Source organism: Puma concolor, chromosome C1 (assembly GCF_028749965.1).
Source record: "Puma concolor isolate L17-30 chromosome C1, mPumCon1.1.hap2, whole genome shotgun sequence".
Lineage (NCBI taxonomy): Eukaryota > Metazoa > Chordata > Mammalia > Carnivora > Felidae > Puma > Puma concolor.
Window position 1 is genome coordinate 30,843,232 of NC_141674.1, and position 24,332 is coordinate 30,867,563.

The 24,332-nt window shown below is 55.2% G+C and overlaps 2 protein-coding genes across 3 annotated transcripts in view; both read right to left on the reverse strand.

The window, feature by feature from the left end:
• The window catches only part of LOC147577938 (bone morphogenetic protein 8B), a 29,771-nt gene extending 7,183 nt beyond the window's left edge, over positions 1–22,588 (reverse strand). For both annotated transcript variants that reach the window (XM_086716573.1, XM_086716572.1), the window contains exons 1-3: positions 21,901–22,588; positions 5,460–5,649; positions 4,889–5,037 (exon numbers count right to left, since the gene is read on the reverse strand). In XM_086716573.1, coding sequence (XP_086572699.1) covers positions 4,889–5,037; positions 5,460–5,649; positions 21,901–22,234 — 673 coding nt within the window. In that variant the 5' untranslated portion in view covers positions 22,235–22,588. The remainder of the gene's footprint in view (positions 1–4,888; positions 5,038–5,459; positions 5,650–21,900) is intronic.
• OXCT2 (3-oxoacid CoA-transferase 2) lies at positions 219–2,427 on the reverse strand. Its single transcript, XM_025935266.2, is given in 7 exon segments — positions 219–640; positions 643–722; positions 725–1,624; positions 1,627–1,653; positions 1,656–1,933; positions 2,018–2,112; positions 2,374–2,427. Coding segments are annotated over 7 exon segments (1,725 nt in total). The 3' UTR covers positions 219–349.
• Positions 22,589–24,332: the final 1,744 nt, after the last annotated feature.

Consider the following 24,332-nt stretch of genomic DNA (forward strand, 5'->3'; position numbering starts at 1 on the left):
CGTGGCTCGTTCCGGAGAGAAGGCTCCTCGGTGAAAGCCTTCCTGTGGGATCATCCGAGCTGCAGGAATTTAACGTAAACATCACAGTGAGGAGGGCGTCCGAGTGCCCGACGACGGAACCAGACCTAACTCAGGACTCACAGAACATGCAAGAGGAACACCAATGATCTCCTTTTGTTTTTAATTAAAGCCATGTTCCTCTTGAGAGAATAGTCTGTCTGGCGGTAGCCAAGTCTGAGACGCCAGGAGAACCGGTCAGACGAACGGACAGGCGTGATGACACCCCCTCTGGGTGAGACGCAGTGGCGAAAATGAAACACACCCTCTGACCAGTGCTTCCTTTCCCGGGTCAGGCGGCCACCTGCTGCATGGGTCTGAGGTTCGGTGACACGGCGAAGGGCTGCCCGTGCTCTGTGACGTTGTCCACGGTCAGCCCGTCCCAGAGCTCCATCAGCGTCAGGCCTTTCTTCTTGTGCACGTCGAACACGGCCTTGTCAGTGATGATCCGGTCCACACAGCGCTTCCCGGTCAGCGGCATGGTACGCTTCTCCAAGATTTTGGGTTCGTTGGCCTTGGTGCAGTGCGCCATGGTGACCACCGCTCTGGTCTTGGGACTGGACACCAAGTCCATGCCCCCCCCCCCCCCCCCATGCCTTTCACCTTCTTCCCGGGTATCATCCAGTTAGCCAGGTCACCATATTTGGAGACCTGCATGGCTCCAGCATGGTGAGGTCGAGGTGCCCGCCTGGAATCATGGTGAATGAGTCATCGCTGGAGAAGAAACAGCCCCTGGGGAAAATGCTCACCGTCTGCTTGCTCGCGTTGACGAGATCTGCATCCACCTCATCTTTGGGTGGGAACGGCCCCAAGCCCAGGATGCCATGTTCACTGTGAAGATGAACAGTCATGTCCGGGCTGATGCAGTTGCTGGCCAGGAGCGGGATTCCTATGCCCAGATTGGCATACATGCCATAGTCAAATTCAAGAGCTGCCCGCTTGACAATTCGGGCGCCGGGGTCATCTGCAGACTCGGCTTTTTCATCGTGCTCCTTCCTGAGGGCTAGATGCTCAATTCTTTTCTCGTGTTTTTCTCCCTGAATCACGCGGTCGACATAAATGTTAGGAACGTGGATGTCTTCGAGGGCAAAGGTCCCCACATCCACGATTTCTTCCACCTCCACCACAGAGGTTTCCGCAGCTTTGCACATGGGCACGTTGAAATTCCTGGCGCTTTTTCTGAAGATGACGTTCCCGGCGCGGTCGGCCTTCCACCCCTTCACCAGAGCAAAATCGGCGGTGACGGCCTACTCCAGAAGATAGTGGTGCCCGTGGAACTCCCTCACCTCTCGGGGCTGGCTCATGATGGCGATGTGGCCGTCGGGCGCGGACCTGATGGGGGCGCCTCCCTCCTGAACCAGGGTCCTGTAGGCCATTGGCGTGTAGAAGGCGGACACCCCGGCGCCCCCGGCACGGATGCGCTCGGCCAGGGTGCCCTGGGGCGTCAGCTCCAGCTCCAGCTCGCCCGCCAGGTACTGGCGCTCGCACAGCGTGTTCTCCCCTACGTAGGAGATGAGGCGGGAGATCTGCTTGGCCTCCAGTAACAGGCCCGGCCCGAAATCGTCCAACCCACGTTGCTGCTGACCACGGTCAAGCCTTGACGCACGTGCGGAGCAGCTCCTGAATCAGGTTCTCTGGAATCCCGCAGAGCACGAAGCCGCTGACCATGATCTTAGCCCTGTCCACGATGTCTTTGACGGCCTCCACAGGATCTGCATAGAATTTGACGCGGGCGCGAGCGATGGTGGCCAGGCCGCACACACCGCCCTCGGCCTCGGCCAGCGTGGGCCCCCAGCGGCTGGCGGGAACGCGGTGCCCGAGCGCCCGGCGAGCCTCTGGAGGACGGTCATCATGCGCTCCGGCTCCGGGCCCTGGTCTGAGACCGGCGGGGGACAGGCCAACGCCAGCCGCCACCACCTCGTCACAGAGCAGGGAGGGTGCGTGGGGCGGTGACGCTCACACCGGGTGGCCCCGGCGCCCCTGCCCACAACGAGTGGCCCCTCCCCCAAGGGGATTCCGGACCCTGCGTCCCCCGCTGCGGAGGCAGCGGCGTTCCTGAGGGGAAGACGCGACCCTGAGTCCTCAGGGTTGGCGGGAAGGCCGCCCATGTCCAGCCCAAAGCCCTGGGGGCAAGGGAGGTCCTTCGCAGGGCCCCTTCTGGGCGCACCTCTCCCTGTCGGACACCCCCAACTCTGGGTGGTCCCCTTCCTTCTCCGTCACCACCCCCTTCCCGGGTGACCTGCTCCAGTCCCCTGGCCCTCAGGCCACCCAGACGGCCGCGCTTCCCACACCTGCGCCGCCCACCCCCGCGCTCACCTGTCCTGGATGACCGGCCATCTGGACGTCTACCAGGGCTCCCAATGACCTCATCGCCAAAGAAAGTGCTCTGGGGTTGCTGCCTCAGACCTGCCCCCTCCTCTTCTTTCACTCAGACACAAATCTATTAAAAATGGGCCCCTGGCTCACTCCACATTTTCCGTGATTCCTCCGCTGCCCACTTTTCTCCATTTCTGCCGCTACCAACAAGTTCCTCCCCACTCCACCTGCACGCTGGGTGGCTCCTGAGCCTCTGTGACGGCGCTCTTGTCCCCCACACACCACCCTCCTTGCTCACGTCAGGGGCGGGCCGTTCTGGATACATACGGAGAAAGGTTTTATTTTATCCTAGTTGAGATTTACAGAAAAATTGCACCGACAGCCCAGAGTCCCCGGAGACCCAGAGCCGGTTTCCCCTGGGAAATGTTAACATTTACGTTAGGGCCGTGGATTTGTCACAACTGATGAACCAATATGATAAATTAACACGATATATTCGGATCTCGCCGGTCTTCCCCATGTCCTCTCTCTCTTCCAGGGTCCCTGCCCGGATCCCACATGGCCGTCAGCTGCTACAACTGCTTAGGCGCCTCTGGGCTCTCACACGAGCTCAGATTTGCTTTTTATTTTTTTTCAAAAATTTTTTTTTTCAACGTTTATTTATTTTTGGGACAGAGAAAGACAGAGCATGAACAGGGGAGGGGCAGAGAGAGAGGGAGACACAGAATCGGAAACAGGCTCCAGGCTCTGAGCCATCAGCCCAGAGCCCGACGCGGGGCTCGAACTCACGGACCGCGAGATCGTGACCTGGCTGAAGTCAGACGCTTAACCGACTGCGCCACCCAGGCGCCCCTCAGATTTGCTTTTTTTTTTTTTTTTTTTTTTAATTTTTTTTTCAACGTTTTTTATTTATTTTTGGGACAGAGAGAGACAGAGCATGAACGGGCGAGGGGCAGAGAGAGAGGGAGACACAGAATCGGAAACAGGCTCCAGGCTCTGAGCCATCAGCCCAGAGCCCGACGCGGGTCTCGAACTCATGGACCGCGAGATCGTGACCTGGCTGAAGTCGGACGCTTAAACCGACTGCGCCACCCAGGCGCCCCCAGATTTGCTTTTTAATTATGACGGTTTGCAGAAGGACCTGACGGGCACTCTGCCGTACGTCCTTCCATTTCCCTTTGTCTGGGTTTTTCTCACGGTTAGACGGGGTGTGGGTTTTGGGGGGAAGACCATGAGATGAAGGGCCCTTCCCATCCCTTCATGTCAAGGGGACACGGGAGGTACGTGACATTCACGTGAACCCTGATCACCTGCCAAGGCAGCACGCTCAGCTTTCTCCTCTGTGAACTTACTTCCCCCACCCCGTCCCGACTGTACTTTGGGAAGCAGGTCGCTAAGCGTTGTCACACTGAGGGGTGGAGTGATGTCCTCCTTGGGGGGGGCCGGGGGGGGTGTTCTCAGGGGGCTCTTTTCAGATCCTGCCATCCTCCACTGCTATGAAATACAGTGAGCTACCCCCCACGCTCCAACACCAGGCCCTGGTTTACCCACAGAGGGCCCGGAGCGCCTGGCAGGCTCAGTTGGTAAAGCATGCGACGCTTAACCTCAGCGTTGTGAGTTCAAGCCCCACGTTGGGTGCAGACATTACTTAAAAATAAAATCTTGGGGGCCCTCCCCGGCTGGTTCAGTTGGTTAAGCGTCCGACTCTGGCTCAGGTCATGATCTCTCAGTTCATGAGTCTGAGCCCCACATCAGCTCTCTGTCATCAGTGCAGAGCCTGCTTTGGATCCTCTGTCCCCCTGTGCCCCTCCCTGGCTCACGCTCTCTCTCTCAAAAATAAATAAACGTTAAAAAATAAATATAATCTTAAAAAAAAGAATGCGCCATGCCAGCTCTCAGTCTCCTCTCCCATCTGCCCTGGCCCCCCCCCGCTCCAGCCACGGCCGCCCCTTCCTGCAGCTCAGATACGCCAATCTTGTGCCCACCTTCGGCCTCTCCATCCCACCTCCTGCCATAACGGAAGCTCTTCCCCAGATACCTATGGAACGAATGAAGGTGTGATCCTCATTCTACAGATGAGGAAACGGAGGCTTAGCAGGTAAGTATCCTGCAAGGTCATCGAGTGAGAGCACTGCAGGGCTGGGATTCAAGCCCAAGCCTCTCTGATCAAGTCTGAGGGTGTAACCGCTTCCCCTCCTGCCCTGCCCAGTAGGGGACCTCCCAGCCTACACGCTTGCTCCTGGAGAGGGAAAACACAGACTCTCTCTTAGCAGCTCAAGCGTGGGTTCCGCACAAGGAGAGGAGGGAGAGCACTGGGGTAGGGGGCCCCTGCTGCGGGAACCTGGCCCCTGCACCCTGCTGACCCCCACGGCGGGGCAGGGATTGTCACCCCAGGCGCAGGGCTAAGAAAGGCCAGGCCTCCAGGGCCCAGGGAGGGGGCTGCAGCCCTCTCGGCTGCCAGCAGCGCCAGAGGAGCACCCCGGGAGAAGGTCTGCCGCCCAACCCTGGGCCTCACCATCGTCCGTTTCCACATAGAGGCGGAGCCCCAGGTCCTTGTTCCGGCTCAACAACCAGCGGTCACTGGCTGCTGTCACGTCCAACACCAGCCAGCCCTCGTCCCCAGCTCGGAGCGTCTGAAGATCCAAAAAGAACAAGTCAGACTCCCTGTGGACACGAAAGAACAATTAACCGAGGGCTGGCACAGCTGCCTCTCTGTTTCTAGGGCCCTCCTGTGGACCACGAGTGGGCGCCTGCCTGGCTCGGGCGGGTGCCTCACTCTCCTCATCTCACTGCATCTACCCCACAAAGGTGTTACTGCACCCATGCAGCGATGTGGAAACTGAGGCCCAGGAGCTCAGTGACCTGCCCAAGGTCCTGCCCCAGGACAGCGGGGCACGGACTTGCAGCAGGACTGGTTCTGGGTCACTCTCCACAGTGACACGAGGCCTGGGGTCAAGTATCTTTCTGTCTCTGGGGGTGTGCTCTCCAGGGAGCTCCCCTTCTGGCCTCTGGGACATGTCCCCTCCGGGGCTGGGCCCGATACACCTACAGAGGCTCGACCGGGAGGCGGGGCGTGGGGCGGGCACCTGTTGGACTGCTCTCTGACCACCTCGAACATGCTGACGTGCAGGGTCCCGTTGAGCAGGTGGGTGCTGGCCATCTTGTAAATCCGGAACTCAGCGGCTGTGACCATCTCCCCCTCTGGGATCTGGGTCAGGTCAAAGCGGAACTCCTTCCAGTGGGGCTCCTGGTGGCCCAGGGTACGGTCACGCTCCACTGCAAGACAGAGCGGGACCGGCGGTCACTCGTGTTCTGGGCTCGGGCTGGGCGGAGTTGGGTGGGAGCTGGTGGCCGAGGCAGCCTGGGTGGTGACGGCCCCCTCCTCTGCAAAGGGGCTTGCTCCCAGGCTCCGCCCGCTGGGTGCTGAGAAGGCTCAGTGGGGCTACATGGTGAGGCATCTGCAGAGGACCCAGCATACACCAGCTCAACGAGAGCAGCCTTCACTTCTGGCCCCTGAGCCCCAAACCCGGCCTGCCATCCCCATTCCCTGCTGGCGCTGAGACCCGAGGGTGAAGTAGAGGTCAGGTCCCTCCTCTGGGAAGACGGACATCAGAGCCAAGGCAGAAAAGGGCCACGCAAGGGTGCAGAGACATAACTGAGTGCATTTCTGAGCCAGGGGCTGCCCAGAATCTGCCGATGTACATGCATGGAAGCCTGGGGAGGGGGAGCCTTTGCAGCTGACACAGGCTGGGCCTTGAGGGGTGAGAGCGGATATGTCGAGAGAGCAGGACGCTGCACAAGAAAGGGGCCAGCCTGACCAAAGGCCTAGAGCTGAGGAACAGATTGTGCCAGCAGGGGAAACAGCAGCCATAAAACACAGCAAAGGGTGAAATGATGGCAGGCCCCGTTTGGGGACAAGGGGAAGGAAGAAGGAGTGCCGGAGGGAGACTCAGAAAGGAACAAGGAGTAGCAAGGTAGGAGTGACAGCTCCTGGAGAGACCTGGTCAGGGCCTGGGGAAGCTGGACAGTCCCATGGTGTGGTGGGATCTGAGCAGGCTTCCTGGAGGAGGGGACATCTGAACTGGCCTCGAAGGATGGGACAGAGTCTTGTCGGGTGGAGAAGGTGGCAGGGAAGGCATCCTAGGCAGAGGGGACCCCAGAGGCACCGGTGTGGGGTGCTGGGGCGTCCACAGAGCAGCAGTGTGGGGGATGGGCCCTGAGTGGCTGTGGCCTGACTGCGGAGGGCTGGAATTCTGGCCCAGGAGCGTGGGCTGTGCCTCTGGCCGCTGGGGTTCAGGGCTCTGGGCAGCAGGGGCGCAGTGTGGTTTGGGGTGGGGAGGAAGGTATGTGTGGAGGGGCAGGTGAAGTGCAGGCTGGAGGGGGAGCCAGGGCGGCCTGGTGGCGAGGCTGGACTGTCTGCGCAGGAGGCTGTGGGTGGCGAGTCAATCCCACATCTCCCCAGCTGCCCGGAAGTGCCCAGGACAGTATATTTAGTACCGTCTTACTTTAGCCTCTTGTCACTTTCAAACACCACAAATCTGTGTTTCCGGAAAGCAGGGGTGGGAGCCGCCCAGCGCCGTCCTCAAAACCCAACACTGAGATTTTAATTACATGTCTGTGAGTCTTTTAAAAACTCTCTCTCTCTGGCTACTGGGCTCAGTGACCACAAGTCACCGGGCTGGTGGTGGAGGCGGATGTGGGGAGCACTTCCCGTCCTCACGGTGAGGACCTGATCTGGTGATGGACAAACAGCTGGGCTGGGTGGGGCCCGTGGACGCACGTTTGGACAGGAGGAGACGGGCTTCTCATCCCCAGCCGAGGAGGAGAAGAAACAGAACGTCCATCCTCTGACAGTGTGCCGGACATGCGGCAAATGCCCACCCGTGGCCCAGGCTGTTGCGGAGGCAGCATGACCCAGAGCGGATGCGGGTCCTCCCACACAGGCAGAGAGCGCGGAGGGCAGGGTTCTGGACCCTCACCGAGCGATGCACGCCAAGAATATGGACACACATGTCCCCTCCCCCCTACAGACACACTCACACTCACACACATGCACAGCTTTGGTGACAATTTCCATCCACTCGAGGACTGCACAGACCACCCGTTATGTGGCCGTGTAATCCCGGTCGTGCAGGATGACGTAAGTCTAGGCTGCTGGCTGTCACAGGGTGCGGCACGGAGAGCGAAGGAGGGTGGCTCAGTCACACCCTTCACCTGTGTCCTCTCAGAGCATCATAAATGTATCTGCTCCCAAGGCCCAGTGGTGGCTGACGGGCGGGTCCTGGGGCCACTGGGAATCTCCGTGTGCAGGCCCGACGCTGATTTCATGCTGGATCTGGGGACTCGGGGCACAACCCGTGAGCCCGCCAGCTCCTCAGGAGCACCACACCCTGCGGCCTCCCTCCCGTGCTGACCTGGGGGGCCAGGTGCGCTGGGTCGAGAGAGCCTCATGTACCTGCATTGACCCCAGTTCCCAGCTTCCATTGTGGGTTTGTGAAATCGATGAGGCACCCAGTAGTTCGGCACAGGAAACTCCCCACCCTGGCTGTTCCAGGTAAGCACTAGAAGGGACATTTTTAGGAAAGTAATGCTCTTCATCAGTAATTAGTGGTATTTCCTGAAGTGTGGAACTGGGTAAAGAACACTCCTTCATCTGACAGTTGAGAGGATGCGGAGAGATAACCTATGGATTTGCCTCTTTTTCTGTGGCTGTTGCTTTGAGTCAGTAGAGAGATTTTCCAAAAGCTGGTGCTCTGGGAAAGCATTTTCGGGGACCTCTATGACCCTTTTGTTAACAGTGCAAACCAAGCCTGCTTTAGCCAAAGAGGCAGCTTAGGGCAGCACAGGGAGCTCTGTCCAGTGGTCAGGACATTCACTGCAGGCCTGACCCTGCACCAACCAGGTACGTACTTGGCCTCGTCTCCTCTGTGAACTGAGAATAAGGGTACTGCCCAGCTTTCCTCACTTTATAAACAGTCAGACAATGGACTGGGAGGGGTGGCCATTCAACAAGAGTTCTTGAGAAGCCTGACCTGCAATCTCCCTACATTGTGCTAAGATGTGGTACCCTCAGGAAGCCATGTCAGAAATTTCAAAGCTGGGGGGAGGAGAGGGAAGGAAGAAGTGGAATGATCTTTTCCCAAATAAATGTGTTAATCTGCCCATTTAATTTTCCTTAGTTTATCAAGTTCAATTTATAAACAAATTTATTAAGTTCTTACTATATGTAAGATTGTTTTGATAACCCAGTGAAGAATTGGGCAAAAGACATGAACAGACACTTCTCCAAAGAAGACATCCAGATGGCCAACCAACACATGAAAAAATGCTCAAGATCACTCATCATCAGGGAAATACAAATCAAAACTACAATGAGATACCACCTCATACCTGCCAGAATGGCTAACATTAACAACTCAGGCAACAACAGATGTTGGCAAGGATGTAGAGAAAGAGGATCTCTTTTGCATCGTTGGTGGGAATGCAAACTGGTGCAGCCACTTGGGAAAACAGTATGGAGGTTCCTCAAAAAATTAAAACTAGAACCACCCTACGACCCAGCAATTGTACTACTAGGTATTTATCCAAGGGATACAGTTGTGCTATTTCAAAGGGATACATGCACCCCAACATTTATAGCTGCACTACCAATAATAGCCAAAGTAAGGAAAGAGCCCAAATGTCCATCAATGATGAGTGGATAAAGAAGATGTGGTATAGGGGCGCCTGGGTGGCGCAGTCGGTTAAGCGGCCGACTTCAGCCAGGTCACGATCTCGCGGTCCGTGAGTTCGAGCCCCGCGTCGGGCTCTGGGCTGATGGCTCGGAGCCTGGAGCCTGTTTCCGATTCTGTGTCTCCCTCTCTCTCTGCCCCTCCCCCGTTCATGCTCTGTCTCTCTCTGTCCCAAAAATAAATAAAAACGTTGAAAAAAAAAAAAAAAGATGTGGTATATATATACAATGGAGTATTACTCGGCAATCAAAAAGAATGAAATCTTGCCATTTGCAACTACATGGATGGAACTAGAGGGTATTATGCTAAGCGAAATTAGTCAGAGAAAAACAAATATCATGACTTCACTCATGAGGACTTTAAGACACAGAACAGATGAACATAAGGGAAGGGAAGCAAAAATAATACAAAAACAGGGAGGGGGACAAGACATAAGAGACTCTTAAATATGGAGAACAAACAGAGGGTTGCTGGGGGTGTAGTATAAGGGGAGATGGGCTAAATGGGTAAGGGGCTTTAAGGAATCTACTCCTGAAATCATTGTTGCAATATATACTAACTTGGATATAAATTTAAAAATTAAAAACAAAACAAAACCAAACCAAAAACAAAAAAACAAAACAAAAAAAACCTAGAAGATGGCCTTCAGCTGGATCCTGAGCATGCTGGCACCCTGATCTCAAACTTGCAGCCTCCAGAACTGTGAGAAATAAATGTTTTTCTGTTTAAGCCATAAAAAAAAAAAAAAAAAAAAAAAGACTGTTCTGAGCACTAGGAATACAGTGAATAAGACAGGTATACTGGGTCTCCGTACTGATGGAGTTTACAATCTAAGGGGGAAGACACAATATGAACAACAAAACAAGTAAGGTAGGGGATGCTGTTTACATTGTGAGTGAAATATAGAGGGTTATAGGCTCAAAAGTAATGGCAACAGGGAGAGGGTACTTTTCATAGGGTGCTCAGTACAGCCTTTGCGAGGTAGGTGAGAGCAAACATGAATATTCTCACACGTTGCTGGTAGGAAGGCATTGGATAGAGATGCCCACCTGGGTGGCTCAGTTGGTTAAGCATCTGGCTTTTGATTTCAGCTCAGGTCATGATCTCACAGTTTGTAAGTTCAAGCCCTGCATCAGGCTCTGTGCTGGCTGCTTGGGATTCTCTCTCTGCCCCTCCCTATTGCTCGCTTTACCTCAAAAATAAATACACATTTAAAAAAAAAAAAAAAGGAATGCATTGGAGAGGAATTTGGCAATATCCTTTTGCAGGACCATGGCAAAATTACATACGAATTTACCCTTTAACAACACAACCCTTTGTCGCACTGGCAAAAACATGAAAGGCCACGCACCAAGTATTTACTGGGCATAGAGAACACACAGAGCGACACCTGGCACTTCTAAATGTTTATTTTCTACATAATTATAAAAACTGCCAAAAATGATCAAACGTTGGACCAGCTTCTGTCTGGGGAACCGCAAATGAATTTACTTTCTGATTCACCTTAATGTGGCTTCCAGAATAAGAAACAATCATGAATCACCAACATGTGTTGATAGGACTCTCAGCCTTCTCCCTCAGTCTCTGATAAACCAACCTCCAGATCCCATGTTTGGGAAAGGCCCTTTCTGTGGGGAGGTTGTGGCCTCCGCCCTCCATGACTGCCACCCACAATCTGCATCTGAGGCCCTGCACCACTCATGGGCCAGGTCTCCAGATGCCACACCCTGAGTCTACCAGTCCTACACCAACAAAAACTTTGGCTATTTTTGTGCCCTGGACAAAATTTAGAGTCATCCAGAAGACCTAAATCTGTCTTGTTTCTGACCATAAGTAAGCCACCCAGAGTGGCTGTTAAGAAAAGAAAATCTGACCGGTCTGCCCTCAAACCCTTCCCCAGCCCCACAGGGCCCCTGGGAGGAGACCAAGCTCTGGTTCCAGGACCCCCTGAGCTGACCTGGCCCAACCTCATGGGCTCCTCGGCCTTCTGGCTGCAAACACCCTCCCTGGACACCCTCCCCAAAGCGCTCTCTCCTGAGTTGCCCCCATCCCACCTGGTCCAAAGGCTACTCTCCTCTCAGTCCAGCTGTCAAGGCCCCCTCGTCCTGCTCCGACCCCACACAGATCAGCCTGCCAGCCTCTCCCTTTCCCCAGTCCCAGGGGTCCCCATCTCTGCTCCATGTGCCCTTTTGGATGGTGCACAATTGAGGGCAGGACTGTACAATGTGGGGTGGAAACGGGAAGCTCTCAGTGAACTTCCACTGAGCTCCTTGTGTTCTGGGGGCCCAGAGAGGGGATGTGTCTGCTGGTTCTTCCCAAGGTCCCCGGGACAGCAGCTCGTCATCCAGCAGCCGCTGCCCCTTGGGTTGGCCATGCTGCCGGTCTGGAGTGGCCTCCGTGTCACAGCGTGCCTCCATCAGAAGCCACTCACGTTGTCACTTTGCCTTGGGACTGGCCCCCCCTTTGCATGGCCAGGCTGCTAAGGGGGAGGGCAGGCTCCCCAGGGTCCCAGAGGCAGGTGTGTGGGTCCTGTCTGGCTGGTCCTGCTCGTGACAAGGGCGAGGGCCCCCCACCCCTTCAGACCTAAAACAAGACCCAGGTCTCCATGGCCGGTGCAGGCCCACCAAGGGGCTGCAGAATGGACCACCTACCAAGTCTGCACCTGAAGGGCTTCTTCCTCCCACCCAGAAATCTCGGTGCTTCCCAGAGGAGGCCAAGGCTCCATTTCTAAGGTATTTTTAGTCAGTTTTCATTACCGGCTTTTTTCAAGAGCTGTTTCCATAAATGGTTCTGCACTCATGATTGCTGGTCCAGGCCTCTGACGGCTTCAGACCCCAAATTAAAAGGGAACACCCGCACACTCCCCCACATCAAGTCTGTCAAGGCCAAAAATAGATCCGAGGAGATTGAGCAAGGATACGATTCCCCAGTGCAAACCCGGGGGAAGAACTGAACTGTGGGACTTTTCCGGAAAGATGCGGTCACAGTGACACATCCCTCTCTCCCGTAGGGAATGGATTTCCGTAAGGAGATGGATTGGGTGTACCTCCCTGCCCTGGGCCTCACCCCTGGAGGAGCCCCCATCAGTGGGCAGGGGTGGGCACATTCTTTGGTCAGAGCTGGAAAGGCCTCCAGGGCAACCCTGCAGACATGGGGAAACTGAGGCCCAGAGGGGCAAAGACTTGCCAGGGGTCGCACGTCAGGTGAGGGCCCTTCGTGTGGACTTTCAGACCTGCAGCTGAGGTAAAGTGAGTGGCCCTAGCTTCCCTCCAGGTGGTGGTACTGCGATGGGGGGGGTCACCTGTCAATGAGGTTCTCCTGTCAATGGGGGCCCCCCTGAGAATGCCTGCTGAAGCCACCTTCTTCCAGGCAGGGCCCTGGGGGCACTGGAGGTCCCAGGAAGCGCCCAGGGAGATGCCGAACCCGCTGTCAGCCTCCACAAAGACAGTGAGGGCGGCCCTGCTCTGCTGCACCAACCAGGCCCAGGCTCCCGCCCCTGCCCTCAGCTCCCTGCCTCCAGCTGTGATCGTCCTCCCTCAACCTTGCCAGTCTGCCCTGAGTGCCTGCCATGCAGGGGATGGGGTGCACGGGGTGGGGGTGCCCCAAAGACTCAGATCTGTCCCTGTTCTCCGGTCGTTCATGGTTTCCCAGGGAGACACGGCCTTGAATGAGACTGGCAGAAAGTGACTCAAATCCTAAGAGAAATACACACGATGGGGATGAAGGCTCTAATCATGGAGGGTGCCTTGGGGAGCAGGGGTCAGAGAACACTTTTCTAGAAAACGTATTTGAAAGTGGTGGAAGAATTTTGACAAACAGAAATGGAGGAGAGTATTTTAGGCAAAGGCACAGAGGTGGGAAATAACGTGCCACCTCCCTTTTTATTTATTTTTTTAATTTGAGAGAGAAAGAGAGAGCAAGCAAGCACGAGTGGGGGAGTGGGGCAGAGGGAGAGCAAGAGAGAATTCTGAGCAGGCTCTACTCTCAGTGTGGAGCCCCATGCAGGGCTCCATCTCACGACCCTGGGATCCTGACCTGAACCAAAATCAAGAGTTGGACACTCAGCTGACTGAGCCAGGCTTCCCTCAGCTCCCATTTTTTTAGCACTGAACTGTGTCAGGCATCATACTGGGCATGTCACACATGCCATTTCTGTTAATATATAATTGTATTAGCTATCTATTGCTATGTAACACAGTAACCCAAATGTAGCAGCTCAAAACAAGAAACATTTATTATTTCACATATTTCTGAGGGTCAAGAGTCTAGGCACTTAGCTGCGTGGGTCCCTCTCAGGGTCCCTTATGGGGTGACAGTCAAGTTGCTGGCTGGGGCTGCGGTCTCAGAAGAACTGACTGGGATGAACACATCACTTCTAAGCTCACTAATGTGGCTGCTGGTGGCAGGGTTCTGTTCCTCACCATGTGGGCCTCTCCGTGGGACTGCTCACGGCATTCCGGGCATGACTTCCCCAGACTCCGCAATCTGGCGCGCGGAGGAGTGGTGGGGTATAGGACCCAAGATGGAAGGGGCAGTCTTTTATAACCCAATCTCGGAAGTGACACATCATCACTACTGTCATATTCTATTGGTCACACAGACCAGCAATGGCAGAATGTGAAAGGGGCCTACACAAGAACATGAACACCAGGAGGCGTGATCACTGAGAACCAGACTGGAGGCCACGACAACTCAGTGAAAGAGATATTATTCACCCCATTTTATAGATGAGGACACTGATGATCAGGGAAGGTAACTGATTTGCATGAGTTCACAACCAGGAGCACCCAAGGTAGGGTGAGAGTCTAGGTCTGTCTGATTCCAAAGTCTGTATTTTCCCTTCATCCACAGCCTCACCAAGTTGGAGACATGTCAAGGGAACACTGTGTGGCTCAGCTGGGCCAGAACACTGGACACTGAGTGGCAGACTAGGGGAACCTGAATTCAATTGTGACACGAAGGAACACACAGAAGGATTCTGAGCAGGGAAAGCTAGGAGTGGATTTTCACTTAAGGAACTGGGGTTCCAAAACACCAAGAGCTTTTTCACCTCCCTGCCTCCCCTCGCACCTTCTCCTCCCACGTCTTTCTGACTAAGTTCTACCCTCCCTCAAGGTCCAGCAAAATGACACTTCCTGCCAAGCCCTCTCTGTCCCCCAGCCAGGACACCATTCTTCCTCTTTTTTGGGCCTTATTCGTCTCCCACAAAATGAAACACCGTGTCTCTCTTGTGCTGTACTGAACCTCCATGCTCCTGTTTGTTGAGTAGGTGAATGGCCATTCCTCCCATTTTGCCATAATTTATATGGACTTGTCTCTGGGCCCACCTTTCCCACTCTAATGAGCAGACCTCGGGCTGGGGCTGTACTTTGGAGGAGGCCCCAGGATAACCAAGAAAGGGAACAGCACACAGTAGGTTCATAGTAGTGTTCGTTAAGGAATGGCCAAGACTGAACAACCCAACTTTCTCCATCCCCAGGTCTCCCAGCCTTCAACTTCCCCCCAACCCTTACTGTATTCAGAGCCCAAGGCTGCTGGGAATAAATGGCTGCTTGCTCAGGGTATAGAGGCAGCAGTTAAAGGAAATAATTGGGTTTTACTTCTGGTCTTATTACCAACTAGCTGCCCTTGGGCTAAAAGCCAACAGACAAAGCTAACACTTATTGAGCATTTAACAGGTACTGTTTCAACATTTTACACAGATTACCTCATGTGATACAGCAATCCTGTGAGGCAGGAACTATTTATTATGTCTCCCATTTTGAAGATGAGGAAAACTGAGGCAAAGAGCATTAACTAACTTACACAAAAATCATATAAACAGTATCAGGCTTCTGGGCAAAAGACTGAGTCAAGACGTTCAGTGGGAGAGTGTTCTCTGTAGGGAACAGAGGGAGCAGCACCAAGCATGGCCAAACAGTGATTTGACCACACAAAGGCTCAGCCCATTCCACCTGCACTGGGAGCCCTGGGGCTGGTTGCTGGTGCCTTCCCGGAGACAAGGGACTGGACACATACGCCCCCATAAACCAGCCATTAAATGTGGGGTGCCGCCACGGAGGGTGGCTAACATCGGATAAAAAGCTCCTGGGGGCCTAGCTGATGGGTGCCTACAGAAGGACTCGGTTGCCAGCAGCCCACCCTCCAGGCAGCTGGGCAATGGGTGACTCGCTCCTGAAGAGAAGATGTGCGAAACATCACCACACCCACTACAAACTGCAAGTGGTGGAATGGGGATCCAAACCTAGGCAGCCTGAGCTGACCACTGGGCTGCAGGTCCCTAAGTAAATGGTAGGGCTGGGTTTGAGGGGGGGGCGAGGTAGGGTGCAGAGAAACATGGCAGGCCCTTCCCCCATAACGCTGGCTGTTAGTACCAAGCACTGCCAGGCACTTGCTAAGTTTTTAAGTGCTTAACCTATTTAAGTGTTGCACTATGGACACAGGTAGATGATCCCAATGTTAAAGGTGAGGAAACTGAGACGCACAGACTCTAAATAACCTGTTCAATGTCTCACAGCTCTCAAGCGGCAGAGCCAGGGTTGAAGCCCCGTGTGTCCTCCTCCAAAGTAACCCACCACTCTGGCCTCCCACCTGCAGGGCTGACCCTCCTCACTGCTGTGATCCACTCTTCACATCCGCCCCTGTGGATCTGGGTACCCAGGAACTGGGCCAGTCACTAATACTCCTTGAGACTCAATTTCCTCCTCTGTCAACTGGGGGAGGTAGTAGTCATTTACCTCAGAAGGGTAAGAAAACACTGAGGAGATGGACGTAAGGAGTCAGTTGTCAGGGATCCACAGGGGACACCAGCCTGGTGGACAGACAGGGTTTTAGAGAAAAGGGACCCACCTTCAACTCTTGGAAAGAGAAACCTTTGGAAACCATCAACAAAATGCAAAGGTGACCTGTGAAATGAAAGACAATATTTGCAAACCACATATCTGATAATGAGCTAATATCTAAAATATATAAGGATTTCATACAACTCGAGCAAAAAAAAAAATCCAATTTAAAAATGGGCAGAGAAACTGAATAGATATACTTCCAAAGAAGACATACAAATGGCCAATGGGTACTCGAAAAGGTGCTCAGCATCACTCACATCAGGGAAATGCAAATCAAACCACGAGATACCACCTCACACCTGTTAGAATGGCTGTCATCAAGAAGACAAGCGATAACAATCTCTTGTTGAGGATGTGGAGAAAAGAGAACCCTCTGGCACTGTTGCTGGGAATGTAAATTGGTGCAGCCACTATGGAAATTATCATGGAGGTTCCTCCAAAAATTGAAAATAACACTACCATATGACCCAGCAGTCATACTTCTGAGAATACATCCAAAGGAAATGAAAACAAACTTAAAGAGATATCTGCACCCCCGTGTTCGCTGCACATTATTCACAACAGCCAACATATGGAAACAACCTAAGCGCCCATCAACAGATGAGTGGACAAAAAAGATGTGGTATGTAGATGTAATGGCATATTATTCAGCCATGAAAAAGGAGATCCCGCCATTTGTGACAACACGAGCTGCACTTTGAGGGCATTATGCTAAGTGAAATAAGCCAGACAGAGAAAAACAGATACTACATGTTAGCACTTCTAAGTGAAATCTTAAAAAAAGAAGAAGAAGAAGAAGTCAAAATCACAGAAACAGATAGAAAAGTGGTTGCCAGGGGCTGGGTGGGGTGGGGCAAATAGGAAGAGATTGGTAAAAGGGTACAAACTTTCAGCTATAAGATGAATAAGGTCTGAGGACCTAATGTAAAACATAGGGACTATAGTTGATAACACAGTATTGGGAAATTGAAATCTGTAAGGTGATGGACGTGTTAATTAACTAGAGAGGAGAATCCATGAACAATGTCTATGTGTATCAAATCACCATGTAGTATACTTTTGATACCTTAGAATTTTATATATCTGGGGCGCCTGGGTGGCTCGGTCGGTTAAGCATCTGACTTCGGCTCAGGTCATGATTTCGCGGTCCGTGGGTTCGAGCCCCACGTTGGGCTCTGTGCTGACGTCTCAGAGCCTGGAGCCTGTTTCAGATTCTGTGTCTCCCTCTCTCTCTGCCCCTCCCCTGTTCATGTTCTGTCTCTCTGTGTCTCAAAAATAAATAAATGTTAAAAAAAAATTTTTTTTTAAGAATTTTATATATCAATTATATATCAGAAAAACTAGATTAGTTACTTTTTAATAAGAGATGCTACCTTTGGGCATATGGTCACATTAATAGCTTTAAAGATGGACAAAGGATTTACTGTTAAATGAAAGACAAAGTAGCAAGACTGGACATTTATGTCATACTTTGTAAAAAAAAAATAATAATAAAATGTTAGAATCTGTATTGATAAAATGTCAGGGCAGGTTGGGAACTCTACACCAAAGAATTAGAACGCTGGTTTTCTCTGAAGTGGAGAGAGGATTACTAGGGGCTTCCATATTGTATATTTTTGAACGTATGGTCTAATTTTGTATAATGAAATTCTACAATGAATTTATATGGTATGAATTTTTGCATTATTTCTATAAATCCTAAAACAAGGATTTTTAAAAATAAGATTCTCAGTTTCCAATATATATTCAATATAGTCCAATTCGGCAACACTTACTACACCTAATGGTGGGCCAGGCCCAGGTCTGGGCAGAGAGGCAGTGTCTATGTAGGAGAAGAGCAGAGGAGACAGGAAGCTGACCTGCTGGGTGGCCTTGGGAAAACCACCTAACTTCTCTGAGCCTCACTCTCCTCTTTTCAAAACAAAGATGTGACCTTAAGTGTGATGCAGATGAAGAGACAGACTCAGAGGTTCTGAGCACAGGGTCCTCACCAGGGGCCATCTTACACACTCCCCGAACAGCCTGCAGGGTGGGCTATTTTACACGAGTGTCTCCCATTTTACAGAGGACGAAACTGAGGCTCTGAGAGGTGGCCTGGAGAGCCCAGATCACACTGAGACTCGGTGGTGGCATCAAGATGCACAGGTTAGAGCCCCCCACCCAGGTCCTGTCTGACCTCCCACTGTCCATCCGCTCCTGGGCTCCAGAGACCCCCTGGGGGGGGGGGGTCACTGTCTAGACCAGTGGTCTAGACAACCATCTTTGTGGCTTAAGTATTTATTCCTTGCTCCCCACTAGGAGGCCAGCTCCGCAAGGGGAGGGACTTTGTTTCGCTCACTGTCCTATCCCAGGAACTAGAAAGAACTATGTCTGGCACAGAGCAGGTACCACATGACTATCTGTTGAGTGAATTCGTGAGAAATGAGAGAGTTCCCTAGTAAAGAACCAAAGGAAGTACCTTCAAGGTCACAGGGCTGAGCAGGACATGGGCCAGGTCCCTCATTCCCACTCAGCCCTGCCTCTCCCAAATCCAGCGCCTCAGGTCAACACCCCCTGTCCTCGGCTGCCTGAGGCACGGGAATAAATTAGTCTGGTCAGAGAAGGCTCTCGACAAAAGTGAAGATGGCTTGATGCATTTCTGGCTAGACCTCTGCCTTTAGGGCTGTTTGTGCCTCAGTTTCTCAACCTGGAACACGGCACCTACTGGCCCAGCAGCTCGAGATGGAGAAGGACCAGGACCAACGTGTGGAGTTGGTCTTTCTGGCCTCATTCCTCCCTTCCGGCGGGCTGGGCCAGCCTGAGGCGCCCAGGGAGCAGCCAGTCAGACCCACGCTCCAGCCCAGGGGACGGGGTGGTGCCATGAGGAGGTGCCTCCAACACGGAGCCACGGGATCAGGGCCGGGAGGCCCCGTGTTTTCTGACACCATCGCTGTGGACTGGATGAGAAAAGAGGCCCAGAGAGGGAAGGGAGGTGACCTGGGACAGGAAGGACTCAGTGGCGAGCCCAGGCGGTACAAGAACCTGGGTGTTGCCTCACAGCTCAGGCCTCTCCTCTCCGTGAGCACAGGGGACACCCAGGACAGGTATCGGCCCCCATTACCGTGTCCTGACCAAGGGCAGCCAAGAGCATACAGGTGGAGACTCACTGACAGGCCAGGCGGGGGCCCCAGCTCTGACCGTAGTCCTGGCCTCCCTACAGAGACACTGTCAGCCATGACATGGGCTTCCTACAGCACCTGCCTGGGCACAGAGGCCTGACCCACGGGCCAGAGGCCTGTGGGAGGCTAGAGGTCTCTGGGTTCCACAGGCTGCCATGGACGGTCAGGGGCCCAGCAGGCAGCAGGTCTGGCTTCTCAGGACCCGGATGAGGCCAACAGGAGGTAGAGCTGGAGGCAACAGGTGTGGGAGCCTGGGCGTGGGTGCTGACACCATAGCGACTCTGCTATTAGTCTCGGTGGTGGTTCAGGGGCCTGGGGCCTGGGCCTCCAAACAAGGAAAGAATCCTGGTAGGTGTCTAATCCCCCCGCCCCCACAGCCCAGGTAATTACCAGTTAAAACTACTCAAATTGAAGGAGTTGTACTAGTGCAATTAGCACATCAGAATAAAGGAGGCCCTCTGACAGCTGGCTGGGCCCGCCCACAGACCGGGCTTCCACTGAACAAAGATCTGCTTGTTAATCCCACAGCGTCAGAGGCCTTCCATCTTCGTGAAACACACAGAGATGGCGTGGGAAGAAGCTGGCATCTGGAATCCACAGCCCCTGGATGATGTCATGGATGTGCTGTGTGGCCCTGGACTGGCCATTAAACCTCTCTGAGCCCATGAAAAGGGCTTGGGGTGGCTCAGTCAGTTAAGCATCAACTCTTGATTTTGGTTCAGGTCACGATCTCATGGTTCGTGAGTTCGAGCCCCGCATCAGGCTCTGTGCTGACAGCTCAGAACCTGCTTGAGATTCTGTCTCCCTCCCTCTCTGCCCCTCCCTCTCCTCCTCCCCATCCCTCTCAAAACAAATAAATAAAGGTTAAAAAAAGAAGTGTGGGACATTCCCACACATCCAACCAAGGCTGGCCAGCAGCTGGGAGGGACCAGAGTCAGGAGCAACCAGGCCCAGGCTCACCGACCAGAGGCATGATTTTCTGTTCCTCCCATCTATCAACTGAACACACAACAACCCTGACGATGCGTTGATCTCTAGGAGCCCCACTTTGCAAGGAGGGATCTGTGGCTCCAAGAGGACAAGGGACGTGCCTAAGACCACACAGCAGAGGCACAAGAGGAATCAGATGTGTCTGAACTAAGGGTGATGCTTGATTCACAACAGCAGCTTCCACCAAGGCCGTGTGTGCCTTGACCGTGGGATGCTGGGGAAGCAGGACATTGGCCGGGCAGTGACTCACTAACAGATGGCTCCCTTGGGGACATTCTCAGGATAACTGTATCTACAGCCCCTCTTGGTTCTGAGCCCCAGGTCAGCTTGTTCTGAGGACAGGCCTCAGTTTTGCACATAGTCTCTGTTATCCCGCGTCCCCCACCCTGCCCTCTAACCAGGAAGGTGGCATTCACTGGCCCAAGTCCTGTTCCTGGCACCGGCTCTCAGCAGAGGTTAACAGCCGCTTCCTGCTGTTCCCTCACCTCAGGCACCCACCAACTCGGGGCTGGGGGGGGACAGAGGCCTCCTTGGCTGTCCTCTCTGCCTGCCCCAGTGTAGGAAGCAAATGGCTAAAGACCCCACAAGACCTGCCGCTGCTCCATCCCCTGGGTTTCTCTGCCTAAACCCCTCTGGAAGCTCTCTACACCCTGAAAGCCTGCCCTCCTGACAGGAGAAAGAAATATCAGCTCCTTGAGGAGGTGGATGTAGGGCTACCTGCTGTCCTGACTGGGCCACAGAGAGGCTGTGCTATCCTGGGCATAACATTGTCTCTCTGAGCCTCGAAGTCCTCATCGGGTAGATGGGGATGAAGATCATGTCTGGTAACAGGGCTGTCGGGAAGGTCAAGAGTGACGCTGTGGGTGAAGGGAGGCTGTTGGCCTTGGCAAAGGTCTTCTCCCATCTAAGCCTGAGCTGTAGTCCCTGTGCCCCCAGATCCAGTCTGGTGTCTGCTCCAGCCCTGACCCCACAGACAGGAAGCAAAGCGGACAGGGGACAGATAGTCAGGACTGCAGATTAAAGAGCATTTAATAATAGGAAAGACATCTTTGAAAACTAACCATAAATGGCTCCACGACTTGTACAGAGTTTCTGCAGAGAGGAAGGGCTGGGCTTTGTGTGGGAGAAGGAGGGGCGTCCGAGCTGCCCACCATGTCCTTCCACAGCCTGGACCTTCACAGCATGCCAAGCCACGTCCCAGGTGCTGCGCTCAGGGTGACAAGACCGCCGACGGCCCCACTGAGCTCAGAGTCCACTCCTTCCCCACCCGCTGCCCTGACAGCCACACCCTCACCTACAGGGGCTGGGGCTCTGGCCAGGGAACGGGCTGCTGTGGACTCATGACATCTTGGGCTCTCATCTCAGCTCTGGGCACTCTGATGATGTCACCGGGGCTTTCCACGCTGAACTTTGTCCCTTTCTCCAGTACTGCCCTTATCACTGTGGCAGCATCCCGGCCTGTTTACTCATCCGTCTCCCCAGGACCACACTGTCTTCCTGGCACTGCCCGGTCCACCCGACATGAGATGATTCCTACCCTTGGGTATTTCCAGGGGCGGGACAAACGCGCACATCGATGGGACTCACATTCGCGTCTGTCTGAGTGAGCGGGGGCCCACAGCCCTTGGACTCGGCCGCCCTGAGCTCCGCATTCCCAGCCCTCTGTGGGGGCGTGGCCGCGATCAAAGGGGCGCGCACCCGCCAAGGCGGTCCCCTGGACCCGTCCGCACCCGCGCGTCCACCCGGTGGTCTGGTCGTATGGTCACCGGGGCCCCGGACGCCCACCCCGACGGCCTCACTCACCCATGTTGACGAAGCTCATGACCAGGTCGGCGCGGCCCGGGCGCCGCTCGGGGGGGCCGCCGTCCTCGTCGTCGTCGCGGGCCATGGCGTGGTACAGGTCCAGCATGAAGAGCGGCGCCGACGCGGGCAGCCGGGCGGCGGCGGACGGCGCGCGGGGCCGGGGCCGCCCGGGCAGCCCGAGCACCGCCAGGATCTCGCGCTGCATGTCGCGGCGCTCGCGCGGGCCCAGGCGGCGGGCCGGACAGCCGGCCGGGGCGCGCGGGCCGGGGCCGCCGCCGCTCAGCGCGCACAGCGCCAGGCCCACGAGCCACAGCGGCCCGGGGCGCGCGGCCATGGCCGGGCCAAGCGGGCGCTCAGCGGGCGCGCATCCGCTCCGCGGCCGGGCGGGGACCGGGGCCGCGGCCGCCCCGACGGCGGACGGAGAACGGCGGGCGGGGCTCGGGGTCGGCCGCACCGGGCGCGCTCGCCTGCGGTTTCCCAGCACCTGCTGGGCTCGGGCGGCGTGGACGCGGCAGGGGCTCCTCCGGGAGCTGGGGGCTGGCGGCCAATCTGTCTGTGGCGGCCGAGCCGTCAGTCGGCTGCTGCCGAGGCCCGCTCAGCCGCAGGGGCGGCGGGCGAGCTCCGGTCTGCGCTCGGGACGACGCAGATCCGACGGCGCCTCTCCAGCTGGAGCTGCTGTCTGCGCCGCGCGCCCGCCTCCGCCGCCCGTGGGTCCCGCGTGCCGCCGTCGGGCCCCGCCCCCTCCGCTCCCGACCAATGGGGGCTCGGGGCGGGGCCAAGGCCGCCGGATTGAAGCCAGGGGGAAGGGGCGGTGGGGCGCGGGTGGTGCAGCAGGTGTGGTGGTGACGCCGAGATGCCGTCCGCTGTTCGGTGGCGGGCGGGTCCGGCGAGGGGTCCCCTGTCCAGCTGCCGGGTCGTCGGGGTCGTGCTGGGCTCCCCTCCCAGCCGGCACCGTCGGGCGGGCGGGGGGCCTCGGCCTGGGGACACGAGGGTAGCGGGGCAGTCGGGAGAAATGAGGGCCCTGCGCTCCCGCAGGGCGTGTCCTCCAGCACTCTCGACCGGGCGGGATCCGGGGCCTGCGTCCCACCATTGGAGTGACCCCGCAGTCCCGCCTTAGTGCGCGGAATGTCGCTCCACGCGACACGAAGAAAAGCCTCAGTAGGGTCTAGAGGTAGAGAGACCCCGAGGTGCCAGTCGTGCCCGGAGAGTGAGACGCGTTCCTTTGCCGTCAGCCGCCACCTCAGTTCCTCGCTGGCCACCCGGCTCCTTGCCCGCTGTCCCTTTGCACGCGCTATTGGAGGCTTCTTTCGCGACACCTGCTCAGTCTCTGCTCCCAGCGTGCGTGCCACCCACCTGGTTCCCGCGTGCTCCTGGCTAGCGCCCCAGGCGAGACCCCCCATCCCCCCATGTTCCGGCGACCGCACTGTCACCGCCGGCTCTCGCTGTGCGCCCTGGGGACCCCCCAGTGCTGATCCCGCCTCCCGCAGGAGGGAGCCGCGCATCCGCCTCCAACTGGGCCAAGGAGCTCTGGGGCCCTTCCAGAGCGCCCGGGAGCCGCCCTTTACACGTCTTAATTGTCTCGGCTTTCAGAGGCTTGCAAGAGAAAGAAGACTCTACACGGAAACTCGTTATTGACTCAGCCCCTTTCTGCACACTCTGCTCCTCCTGGGCTCCCTCTGGCTACATTGATTCATTTATGGCTAAGGCGGTGAGCTGGGAGGAAGTGACACCTAGACTGAGCTTGGAAGGCTGGAAGGAATCGGCCTGGGATGACAGGAAAGGGCAGAGGGAGAGCTGGAGAGCAGTTTCCAGGCAGAGGAAACAGCTGGTGTCGAGGCCACAGGACTCCAGGGAGCATAATGCAGGTAACACTTAGCACTTACCATGTGCCAGGCAAGGTCTGTGTCACTTCTTGAATGCTTGCACATATAGAGTAGATGCCGTTTCAACCCCCTCTTTTAACAGATGAGGAAACTGAGGCACATGGAAGTTAAGGGACTTCCCCTGCAGGTGAGCTGTTCAGTGGAGCCTGGAAAGCCTGGGAAACAAATGGCCAGGGTGAGGGTGAGGCTTGAGTGGCTGGCAAGATATGGACACAAAGGACCTTGCGGGGAGACTAGATGAGGGCTCCGGACAACAGATGGTTATGGTGGCCCCAGTGTGGACTCAATACGAAACTTCAAAAGAAACTAAGTCCACCGAACTTTAAAAATTCCCATCATCACTTCAAACTTTAAAAAAAATCAAGAGTTTTCTCTCACATTCTAAATCGAACCAATCATTTGTTGGTGCTTTAAGCCCATGCCTAGTCTGCCTTTTTTCCAACGGGTAAATTTCCGCACTGCTTATAAGCCCCATAAGGATGCGGCAGCTTCACCACTGAAAGTGCCCAAGGCAGAGTCCGCTGCAGAGGGGAACATGGATTGCAGGGA